This window comes from Tachypleus tridentatus, chromosome 1 (assembly GCF_004210375.1).
Source record: "Tachypleus tridentatus isolate NWPU-2018 chromosome 1, ASM421037v1, whole genome shotgun sequence".
NCBI lineage: Eukaryota > Metazoa > Arthropoda > Merostomata > Xiphosura > Limulidae > Tachypleus > Tachypleus tridentatus.
Genome location: NC_134825.1, coordinates 87778649 through 87791808, shown reverse-complemented (window position 1 = coordinate 87791808; position 13160 = coordinate 87778649). Strand labels below are relative to the sequence as shown.

The 13160-nt window shown below is 31.6% G+C and overlaps 1 protein-coding gene across 5 annotated transcripts in view; it reads right to left on the bottom strand.

Moving 5' to 3' along the window:
• The window catches only part of LOC143255007 (uncharacterized), a 53000-nt gene that overhangs the window by 4450 nt on the left and 35390 nt on the right, over window positions 1–13160 (bottom strand). For all 5 annotated transcript variants that reach the window (XM_076510023.1, XM_076509996.1, XM_076510013.1 and 2 more), the window contains exons 3-8: window positions 6334–6591; window positions 4750–4924; window positions 4182–4350; window positions 1069–1150; window positions 676–891; window positions 163–298 (exon numbers count right to left, since the gene is read on the bottom strand). In XM_076510023.1, the coding sequence (XP_076366138.1) occupies window positions 163–298; window positions 676–891; window positions 1069–1150; window positions 4182–4350; window positions 4750–4924; window positions 6334–6591 (1036 nt within the window). The remainder of the gene's footprint in view (window positions 1–162; window positions 299–675; window positions 892–1068; window positions 1151–4181; window positions 4351–4749; window positions 4925–6333; window positions 6592–13160) is intronic.

Genomic DNA, 13160 nt, shown 5'->3' with positions numbered 1-13160 from the left:
TAGCAAATTTAAGTTCATAAGAAAATTTAAAATTCTGAGGGAAAAAAAGCAAAAGTGACATTTAGGATACAAAAAAAGTCACAAATACAATAACACCAAGAGGGTTAATTTGCATCATTACAAAAACTTTTAAAGATAAAATGTTATTAGTAACCAACTAACCCTGCCCTTCCTTTGGAAGTCTTGGTATCCTCCAGACTACAGCTTTCAGTGCATGCTCATATTTAGCTTGACCAGCTGAAACCTCAATTAGACTTGGGTCTAATGACTGAGCTGTTCCAATAATCCTTTCTAGTCCCTGTGGAATAAGAATTACTAATAAATGCATAATTAATCAAAAGCCATTTAACACTATGATAACTGCAATATAGATTTTAAAAACAAACAAAAATAAACTTTTCATACAAAAGAAATTTCATTATCGTAGTAACTTTCATAAGATAAAAATGATAAAAGCATTTTACTACTTAATATATGTAAAAATAAAATAACCACAAAAAATAAATAAGAAATATGTGATTACTAGAATGTCTAACAAATAAATACAGATCATTTATAATTTTACAGATAATTTGCACCATATTCCATGAAAAGAACTTTTGATTATACATATAGTGTTTTTCTCTGCATCTGGTGTTAACTGGTTATAAATGTATGCTTTAAACTTGTACTTACTTTGATTTTTCCCGGTTTTCTTGATGCAGACTTTAGTGACCCATATCTAGAATGTTTCTCTGTCCGAAATAAGTAAATCCAGCACTCAGGAATGGGAAACCTTATCTGGACATCTTGACAAGGAACTTGTCCATGTTTCCTGCTATGATAACCAGGCACAAGTAGGTCACATCGAATTTCAACACGTGATGTTGTCACTACCATTTGGGTTTTTACCTGTGCATAAAAAAATGTATTCCACATTTTACAGGTTTTTTCCCATTAAATAAATTACTCTATTTTTGTGTATATATCAACAAGGTCCAAAAATGTATTGAATGTTTTTTAAGTTCAACTATTTTTTTGTAGAGAAGAAATTATGAAAATACACCTATATAATAAGTAGAACCTTACTTGTAAGGGGAGTTCTCTGTTTTTAGGTGGTCGGATTCTAAACCGCATTAGCTCAAAAAGACAAGCATCTGGTGGGTGAAGCCTACAGAGACAAGATTCATTAAGTTCTTAAGTATTAAAATGATTTCAAGTAAATATTACTTTCATATAGGTGGTGATAAAGTTATCAAATTATTTGCCCTAGGAATTAATTAGCTAAAAACTTACTCAAAATGTAGCAACACCAACATTTTTCTTACAACAATCTCCAAGTCAAGTATAGAAGATCTGATGTGCTAACTATGTGGGTGAGGATTGGCTAAATCCATAAATTATACAAATTGAGTACTGAGTAGCAAGTTCTGTGGGGTTTGATGTAAAGAGCAGGTTGCTATTTTTTTTCAGTAAATTAAGTGATCAATCATACTTTTCTTCTGGCCTAAACGTGGCCATGTTCACCATAGAAACACAACTCTGTGAATAATAATGGCCTTTAACATTCTCCTCTACCATAAGATTCTCTTATAAAGCATGTGGTGGCTCTTTCTATTGACAGAGCAGTATTCTTCAGGCCCTTTCTGATAGCAAGTGCAAGGTGATCCAATCCAGCTTTACCTGCATGATTGAGAGGAAATCACAGGCTCTTTTGAAGACTTTAGTTTTGAAAAAAATATTAAAAAATATATGACATCGTCATGTTTATTCACTTGAGGATATTGTTATTATGGTGCATAATTATATGCAAAACAATGAACTCTGTCTCTTCATAACTTGTTTCAGATTGTTAATGTTGCTCATGATCTAGCTGCAGGATGTTTCAAACATATGAACTAACAAGTTACATCTAAGCAACAAGTGGCTCAACTTGAACAACCTATAGACAGATAGCAGTATTCAGCTGTGCAGATTTTTGTTAGATTGTAAGATGCATCACTCATGACCACAGCATCATCTGTGATAAAATTTTCTTCACCCTGGCTGTGACAAAATGATTGTAACCTCATCATCTTGACTTCAATTTTGAAACCCAACACACCATGAGATTCAGAACAAGATAAGATCTATTTTGGTATAATTTCAGTAAGATTAGTTTATTATCAGTCAGATGACCAGTATTGATCTAAAGCTGCTCTACTCAGACTCAAGTGTTAAAAATGTCTTAAGTGCTTACTGAACCTATTTCAAAGTAACTTTAAAATCAACAAGAAGATAATTCAAATCCCATGCATAAAAATATGCTGTTACTTTTAATACACTTGCTACAAGTAGATCAAAGTATGCATCTCATTTACATTCAAAATTTAAACTACTTTATCATTACTGTACATAAATAAATTTGACATTAAACCATAATTAATAAATATTAATGTATATATATATCTTAATTTAAAAAAAAATTAAATAAATCCTTTAAACATTTGTACACTAACTGTTGCTTATCTTCTATTTTTATCACACTCTCCGAGATCATTTCTTGAGATTAACATAAATTACTTATTATAGTACAGATATTACTAAGGCAAAGTCACACTGTTTATGGAAACAAACTAAAAAGTCAGATCTACTTGCCACACTCACCTGTCACATCCTCTCCTTCACAAATTGCCAATAATTCTCTCTGATGTGTTCTATTACATCATTTATAATCAATAGGAAGACAAAGTTTCAATTTAGTACAGGCATTTGGTGGAGATGACATCAAGTAGTTTAGAAAATTATTTCAAGTCACTTACATCTTAGTTAGAAAGCTAGAGCCAGTTAAGTAACAATAGTTATAGCTTACAATTTTACACACACCCTTTCCTTCTCAAATGACTCACCACAAAATTTATCTATCAACATGAGAACAATAAATCAAAATACAGTGAAATGGATAGAAATTTGTTATTACTGTATAAAAAGTCAAAGTTAAATTTATTTTGAAATTTAAAAAAAATTCCCCTAAAGCTGTGCTCCTTAAATTGTTGCACTCTAGACCAAACATATTAAGTTAATACACCTCTAATTATTTAATGTACTTAGTGCTTAATATTATCATTACAGAAGAACAGGCTTAAATCTCATCAGCAGGCCAACAGCAAAAAAACAAGAGGCTAAACATAAGTACTAAATTTTTGATTTATTATTGTAAAAGTAACAAAAATGCAAACATTAGAAACTTATCACATTATATAAGGCAAGATAATGAAAATAAATAATAATAAAATAATTTCCCCAAGTGTTAAGCTTATGAATATGGTAATTTGAGCAGCATGTTCACTGGATAATTTATAGCTTGTACCATGGATTATCAGTCGCACACAGTTCAGAGGCCAATAAAAATAAAATTAAGTACAAACAGACCTAGACTGTTAATGTCTTAAGTTATCTAGGCTAAACAAAGTTTTCTGTTACAATCTACAGTAATTGTAGAAAGAAATAAAAAAGGGTAATTTGTTTTTTTTGTAGCATTTACAAGGTTGGTCAAATTGACCAAGTCCATTAGAGTCAAGGTAAAAAAAAAATAAAAAAATTTAGTTTTGTTGACAAAAACAGAAAACATTTGATATTCAATTAAAAAGTTTTACATCATCCATATGAAGTATGAAAAATGTGAAACAAATGAGATTTTTTTTCTTAACATGAAAATAAATTTCCATTCAAGGACACACAAAATTTTGTCTTCATATATTTCACAGGATATATTTAGTAAAAATAATTAAACATTACTTCTTTGTGTACAAAAAATTGTTTACTAAAAGCTTGTCAAATCTCATCAAGATACATTAAGTACTTTCAGAGTTATGATATGTACACCTCTTTACACTGTCATGTAAAACAGGAGCTCATGTTCATAGGGTTAGCTACTGGTGTATGCTTCCTATAAATTTCAGTTCTTTCAAAAATAGTTTTGAGGATGTTAAAAACTTCTTAATCTTGTAAAACAAAAGTCCAAAGAATGTATTTTTTTAATAAAATATGCTCTTCAACATAAATGTAGATTAAAAGGCTCTGAATTTCTTACCTTTTCAGCAAAGTGTTTTAAACAATCTCAGGATGGTGCAAAACTGTACAAGGTGTAGATTTTAATTAGCATCATCCAACAGTTTGGTTTGATAACACTAGACTTATCATATTGGGAAAGGAAAACTTACTTAATTATCCGATTATTTTCAAACTCTTCAGATAGAACACAGGAATGAAATTCACAATCTTCTAGTCGAATCCACTCCTCAGTAACTACAGGAATTATGTCATGTCGTCCAACAACCTCTTTTCCTTGTCTTTCTATGTCATTCAATCCTACTTCAATGTCAGGCATACCTGAGAATGTTCATTAAGGTTTTCCTGTAAACTTCATAATATCAAACTAGATGTTTTATGATAAAATTACACTTATGATTACGTATATATTTTGACACTTAAGAAAATTTTCAAAGATTTCTTACTCATGTTTGTTTTGCCTTTGTTTTTATAACTAAAACACCTCTTCTAATATTGCTGAAATTTTATATCTTGTTACTTTTTCCAGTTATTTTGTATGTTAGTTATTTGTTGAGAGTAGAAAAAATAGTTACAATTTGTACAATTTATTATTTTATATTTAAGACAAGAAATTATTGATTAATCAACTAAAACATTTACAATATCCACAGCATGTTTATCTAACTACTTTAAATACAATACAAGCATGTTTTTCTAATATTGGATAAGGAAACAAACCTGTGATAAAAGCCAGAAAAAATATACGAACACGAGCTAACTGCTTGAGAACTTTCCCATCTTTGTCTTGATCCACTCTAAATTCATCATGAACTGTGACCTGAACTTCTTCTGTCTTGTAAGTAAGAGCTCGATCACGATGAACAGATAAATGGAACAGTGCATCTTCAACAACCTAACAAAAACAAACATGGTTAATTCTCTTGTTAATTTAAGATAAATAGGCTCATCAGTTAAACATTTACTGAAAAGTTTTAAAAAATTATAATCTTTTTTTAAAAATCAACCAATGAGTATACTCCATATATTAAGATGGTGATCCAGTCTTAAAAGTACATTAAGAATTAATTTATTTTGACACAAAAATATTCAACAGTAACAAGCATTCAATTTTTCCTAACCTATTTTAGAATGTGAAATGTAAGCTAAACACATTATAATCAAATAATTTGAACAGTTGGTAATGTTGGCATTTATTTTACTGGACACAAAATCAAATCCAGTCATTTTTTTATGTTGCTTTGACTGAGGGAGTCCAAAACTCTGTTGAAGTACCTACACACTGCAAAAAAAGTATAAAGCCATATAGTTATACTGATGCTACTGCAAGATTAAAGTTACAAAAATTTTGAGAATAATACAAAAAAAATTCATAAAAACCAAACTATTTTTACACTTAATAACAAGTTATTTTTTAATGCTAGGGTTGCTTTTTTTTTATCTTGATCACAGATTTATTTTTTGTCCAAAATTACAATTTTTAGTTACATAAACCACTTTACATGTAAAGTATTTTCACCAATTGATAATTCTTTATTTTTTTTTGTTAGTTCAAATGATATTGTGTGTAACACTCCAAAATTTCACCTAGCTATTTCATTCAGGGATAACCCCATTTCTTTTTCTTCTCATGTGTATTTACAAAGGGTTTACAACACCAAGGATGTATTCAAATTCATTAAAAAAGATCGCAATTCTGTAAGATTTTAAAGAATAAATCATCACCAACATTCTTACCATTTCCTATTTTTATGTTAGACTAATTCTTGGGTAATTACAAAAGACCTGGTTATCCACTATTAACATATCAGTAGTAAACAATACATCTCTAAGAATTAAACTTCCTTATCATATACACTTTATATATATTTATTAACTATGACTTGAAGTTAAATCTACTAAATTCACCAATTAACCCATGTGGGGAAAAAATTCATAGTTTTTATAAAAATTTTTTTGGTATTTTTACAAATAACATCCCCATAACAAGAGGATAAGAGCAATTTTAAGAGTTCAGTGAAAGTGGGTAACAAAATATGTAAATTAAAGTTACCACATTACTTAATACAGATGGATTTGTTTGAATTTTATTATGAATTTTTCAATAACAGTCTTAATTCTTTAAGAATAATGAAAGCTGATAAATAAAGACAAACATGAATACCAAGTTCACCAAAAAGATTTTTGACGAGGGTTATTTTCAATGTAGCCTAGGTAGGCATACACACAACACTTTTAAAGTGTTAAATTTATTGTTCACTGAATAACTGATCTTAAATGTTCAAAAATGAATGAAATGATTACCTGAATAAACATTTTTATGTCCTGGTAATTCTGAGATCCCAACTTCAGAAGCTGTGAAATCTGAGGTGAATGCTCAAGTGGTAATCCTAGCTTTGCAATCTGTCCTACACTGGTAATCTGACCTTGCATCACTTTAGAAAGCTGGCCTGGGCGTACACCAACTCGTTCTCGATAAAATATGTACTGTAGCTTTACAGTGAAGATTTTACCATACACATCATATTGCTGAGTTCCTACTTCAGATAATGAATAGCAAGCCTATACATGAAAGAAATACAAAAAGAGCTAACATGACAAACACTGGAAAATTAATGCAACAATGTCTGGCTGATGAAGTATATGAAAAGGCACTTAAAAAATTGTAATAAAACTTTTGAAAAAATGTAATGAAACAAAGATACAAATTAATACATTAACAGAAAGTTGTGAAAATAACTGCTTGATAACACCAGAAAGTTGTTTGTTTGGGGAGGTTTAAGGAAATTCAAGACCTTAAGTTTTACATTTTCTTATGAAAAACAGATGAGAAACTTGAATCAATTTTCTTTTTCTCTCTTTTTATTTACTCCTGTAAAATTTAATCAGAGTCCACTAATTCTGTTTAACTGCTTTATCATTTAAATGAAAATCTTTCTCGTTTTACAAATATTCTAGTTTTGGCATAATTAACACTAACTAGAATTGTATTTGAGCCTCCTACTCCCTATATAAATAAATATATCAACGAGTTTAAAGTTCCAAAATTCCTGATGGAAGGAATGAGCTAAGCCAATAGTTCAGGCATTTCTTCTGTTTTCAACATTTTTGTTAAAGTTGATTAAATATCTAACTAAAATGTTCAAAAGCAAATGACCAGAAGTATATTTTCATTGTTGGAAGAAATGTGGTTTGTAAGAAAAAACTAACACTCATCATACTTTTGTACCTTATCTTACAATAATGTGTTTGCCATTTATAGCAAAGATACTAAGGCTATCTGCTGCTGTTTCTAATTATGAACTACTTATCCAGAAGGAAGGCTGTCTCTCAGAAATACCCAACCCATCAATGTTAAGAGCATGCATGTCATTCTAGCAATGCACCCAGAGCTAACAGGAATATTTTATGTTACATACAAGTTTGAATTTGACTCATCAACTTACCAAAATCCAGAGCTCTTCTACCATGGGGCCAATATACACAGTTCACAATAATGAAATTTTAAGATATATAAAATGATGTAATAGACAGAATTAAAGATGCCTGATACAACAGGGCAATATCTTATCATAATATTCACAGTTTAATGAATGATGAGCTACCATTATTCTAAAATCATTAAATTCTATTGCTGAAGAAAAAAATACTAAAAGTAATTTGCATTTGAACCAAATCAACTTCTACAGAATGCCTCTAAACTGTACGTGGTCAAAAACTGAATGACTTAAAAAACTTGTACATTCCTAACTTAATAAACACAAATAATATCCTATATAAATAAAAGTAATAAGCAATGAACTTATTTTGATCCTCACCTACTTAGGACAGACAAATTTCATTAAGTACCACAAAACGAAACAAATACATAAAAAGGCAAATTCTTCTGAACCACTTCAAAAAAACAAACTAAAAACATTTTACCATTCAAACAACATTTTCCAGTTTTGTTTTTCACAGTCTATCTTCAAGTTTACAAGACACAAAATTATGCACTTTTAACTCTATTTTATAATACTTAGACAAAAGACATGCAAATGCTCATAACTGATTTCATTATTTCTGGTTGTTTATGAAAAAATGTTATGATAGGAATATGTATTTTAATACAAATAATAAGCTCCACAACACCACAGTACTGTTTACATTACACATATTCCTTTAAGTACTACATTACGGTTTCTACCTCTTATGTAATTTAGAGAGCCTTCCCTTAATCACTGGTAAAATGTAGCATTCAATTTTAGGTGAGAACAAAATGCAAATTGTTACTAATTTTGTACAGAGGGAGATAACTACTGTTTTTAAAGCCTTAGTTTCCAATTTGAGAAATAAACTCTGAAAATGATCAAATACAAACAAGTGTTCCTTACTTTAAAGCACATAACCTTAATTACACTACAGATTTTTTTTAGTTACTATGTCATATTTTCTACTTACTGTTTACATCACAAGTTTTAGTGTTTAAATAAAAAATAACACCACTAGTTACTACACCATGTCCTTTTTATCGTTTAAATAAAAAAGACACCCTTATTTACTACACCATGTCTTTCTCACTGTTTAAATCAGAGATGTTATAATTCTCCTACACTGAAAATATATTTTTGACATGTATTTATTTCCATTCACATATACAATTATTCTCATTCACTATTGCCCTCTATTTGCTTTTTTTTTTTTTTTTTTTGCATGCCACAAGTCTTTCATTCCTGCAAACTCTCTTCGTTTGCATGGTTTAACCAATTCATGCATGCAAATTATCATTTGACAAACTTACATAAATAGAAATGCCTCACTCTGTGCTTTTCTAGCTGTCACTTCCAGTTTAGTTCAAAAACTAAGCACTGGTAGACATTGGGGAAGGAAAGGTGGAAAGTATGAACAGAAGTTAGTACCTGTCAAAAATATATTTCCAGTATAGGAAAATTACATCTTCTGACAATGGGCCTTACTTCCACTCACATTCATAGCAAGACACCAATACTGAATAGGTGGAAGGACTGGTGCAAAGAAGAAAATTGAAGCATCCTCCTTTAGCATCCCCAAAAAGAGCTCTCAAAAAAGATATATATGACACACCACACAATTTTTGTATCAGGTATACTCTTTACCAGACAAAGAAAAGGTGTGAGTAAAAGAAGGGATGAGCCCCAAGGTGTAGAGTGGTTAAGGTGCAAAGGACCTTACAAAGAAAGTCAATTGGATCCAAAACCCTACTACATGGAACTGACATTCATGTGGGAATAGGTCAAGGATCATAGAGTGGGTAAGTCAACTTCAATCCAAAATTCAGCTGCTGAGATCTGACTTCCATGCAGGGTTGGGAAGAGAGATCTGTATCATGTTTGCAGCACCACAACACCACTTCTCTGCTCTCAAGTGAATGGCTCCATTTTTTATATTACATATTTCACATTCAGTGGTAGACCTCCATCATCAACCACTCCTTCAGCTCAGAAATAAAAACTGACAAGGACTCTCTTACTCCACAGGAAGAAAAGGGGGAAGAACACAGTGGAGAGTCCAGAGGAATGTTCAAAGCACAGACAGTGCAATGGGTGACTACAAAACCCAAAACTGAAAAGCAGACCAAACCTGATTTATTCAACCTAAGGATGAGCAGCTATCCCACTCTGCTTTGTCCATGAAGTTCATGGATGAGTATGGTCCAGAACATGCACAGTTAAGAAGCAAATATATCATCAGGAATAACTTACTGGTAATTCTGCAAAACACCCCATCACCAATATTTCACAGAACAGTGTGCATTTGATCCTGTCACCATGGACATCCTTACTGTAGATGACACAAGGTTTTTATAAGACAATATTTAAAAAATTCCAAGTTTCCACAAGTGTGACATATTTTCCCTAGGCATGTCCTCTTCTCTATTTTATCCATCACCATTCCAAAAGGTACAAATTAAACAAATTACTCACCATTAAAACTTCATTACTTAGACAAACCATAATTTTATAGCTTTTATTATTTTATTTGGTTAGAGATAAATAGCTACCTGTCATATCCTCTTTTTCAGGCTCTGTTGACAGTTCTCATTTAATTATACATTATCCATAACCACAAGAAAGTCAAGGTTTTATCAAATGATGTATTGTATAATGTTGTGTTCTGAATGGAGAATTTAACTGTTACTACAAGCTTCATTCCCATGGAAAAGATAATAACAAGCTTGAATGAATTTGTGACAACTCTTGTCACATAATTTTCATGTTTATTCTTTATATATTACTATAAAAATAACTAAAATGTAAAACAGGAATCTCTTTAGGTTAGTTAAGATTAGATTAGATAAAATAAATAATAACATAACAAAAATGTTTTAAGAGGCATGCACATGAGTAGTTAAGAGTAGCTTGTGGATAATGTATTTAAATAGCCAAACAGAGCTGCACATTCCCCCAGGCAATTTACAACTTATAATGGTATGGATAATAGTCAATCAGAGTGCAAAGGGCAAAAAAACAATAAAATGTAATTATGAATAGATATATAATGTTACAAGCTTAAAACTATTTAAGATAAATTAGTGTATTTTAATATTACAATTTTAAGGCATTCCAGAAAAAAGAAAGAGTAATTTAGATTTACTCCATTTTTTTTGCAGTTACAAGGTCAGTCAAATTGACCAACCTTATATAGAGATAAAATATAAAGTTTTATGAAAAAAGTTTATAATGCACTTAGAAGATTTTAGGGATTACACAAAAGAAATGTGGATTTCCAAAAAGAAAACTATTTTTAATCTTAACATGAAAATCACTTTGTACATGGACTATTTAAAACAAATACTCACTATATTCATAGACAAATCTTTAGTTTATTGAAAATCTCTTATTAAAAAAATAATAATTTTTTGTATGTGAAAGATTTATAATAATTATTGAAAGACTGCCAAACTGTGTGAAGATATACATACCATATCAAAAGTTAGTAGTATTAAATCCATAAAGAATTTTAATAAGTAAAAAGTGGTCATATGGCAGTCAAACCAACTGAGCCCTTGTTGAGACAGTTAAAGACTATGGAAGAAAAAACTAAGATTAATATGATCTTTTCACATCTAGTCTACAGTGGTAAGAGAAAAATACAGTAATAAAAGTTGTAAAGGACTTTCTGTAGCATAACTGTAATTATTATAACTTGCCAGGAAAACTAACAGGTAAGTTCAAAAACCATCATTAGTCACCTGAAGTTGACCTTTCCAGACCTGGTTTCGAGTTATTTGATGTTACAGCCATTATCTAATTTCAAACTGAACTAGATGGACTGTGATGCTTAAAAAAAAAAGAGATCTGTTTCATGTTTACAGCACCAGAACACCACTTCTATGCTCCAAACTGAATGGATCCATTTTTTTATATTGTATATTTCACATTCAGGGGTAGACCTCCATCATCAACCACTCCTTCACCTCAGAAATAAAAACTGACAAGGACTCTCTTACTCCACAGGAAGAAAAGGGAGAAGAACACAGCAGAGAGTCCAGAGGAATGTTCAAACCACAGACAATACAATGGGTGACTACAAAACCCAAAACTGAAAAGCAGATGTTACAGCCATTTTCTAATTTCAAAATGAACAAGATGGACTGTGATGCTTAAAAGGGAATCCAATTATAAAAGGTCTAATTTATAATTTAAAAAACAAAACAGCATTAAAAAGATTAATGGCCTTCAAAAATCTAAAAACATTTTTAAGGTGAACAGTGTCACCATCACCAATAACACTAACGTTACCAATAAACCTTGGAACACAACATGTTTAAAATGGCACCATTGTTGACAGTCATAATAACAGCAAGGCAGTAAAATGTGGCTTATTATGACATGAGAGTTACATGGACAACACATTGGTGGAACAGTCACAGATAAAAGAAAATGATGAGTTCAAACAATGTGACCAACGCATAGTCTTGTTAGAACAACTTCCTCTTTCCGATCTTTTCGGAAGCAAGACGGACAAAGTCCAATAGAAGGTTTTATTTGGAAAAGCTTCTTTTCATATTGCTTACTACAAGTCAACTGACAGAGAGCTGATCCTTTAATACAGGTTAGTAGTCCATGTATGAAACAGGCACAGCAGTGTTAGTGCCAGAGAAGATAGATATAGCTGTAGTGTGGGTGAGCTCGTTCTAGCGAATACCAACGTGGCCCAGTATCTAGAAAAACTGGATAGAAGTAGATGTTAAAGAGAAATGGGCCAGTCAGTTTTGAATATCAAAAAGAACAGGGTGTGAACTAACATGAAGCAATTCCAGTGCCAGTAGACTACTAAGTGAGCCAATATAAATAGTGCAACTTGAGTGCTGCTTAGCTTCTATGTGATTCAGGGAAAGAGAAATGGCATACAGTTCAGCAGTGAACACAAACATTGCAGAGGGGATTCTGTGCGTAACCACCGAACCACAACAAACCATGGCAGAGCCCACACAGACATCTGATTTCTAACCATCTGTATACAAAGAAATGGAAAGATGTTAAGCAAATAACAGACAGTATTTCAAATCAAGAGTGTCTATTTTTCTCAAATGACTTGAAGACAGGTCACATTTGGGGACTGTAATAAGCCATGCTGGGATGGGCTGACCAGTAGATACAGCAATATTATCCAAGGACAGACCCAATTCATCCAATTGCACCTGAATACAAAGGCCAAAAGGACCAAAAGGCAGATCATCTGTTCTGAAAAATCATGGTCCATGTAGGAAGGAAAACACAACCACAGGTGGGATGATTTGGTAAGGAACAAAGTTTCAAAGCATATAGTAAAGACAGTTGCAAATGGCAGAGATGCAAAGAAGGTTCAGAAGACTGTGTATAAGATCTGATCTGAAGAAGTGCAGAAAGTCCCAGTGCAAAGCCAAAGTCCCTGATGATGAACATGGTCCAGCATCTTTAAGGCCAAGGTCTTGGCAGAGTCATAGACCAGTGATCCATAGTCTAGTTTCAAATGAATAAGAACACAATATATCTTTAGTATAGAATGCCAATCTGCTCCCCAAGTAGTGGAAGAAAGGACATGGAAGATGCTCAGTGCTCTTGTACATTTTACCCATAGCTGCTTGATGTGTGGTGTAAAGGTCAGCTTATGGTCAAAGATAAGCCCCA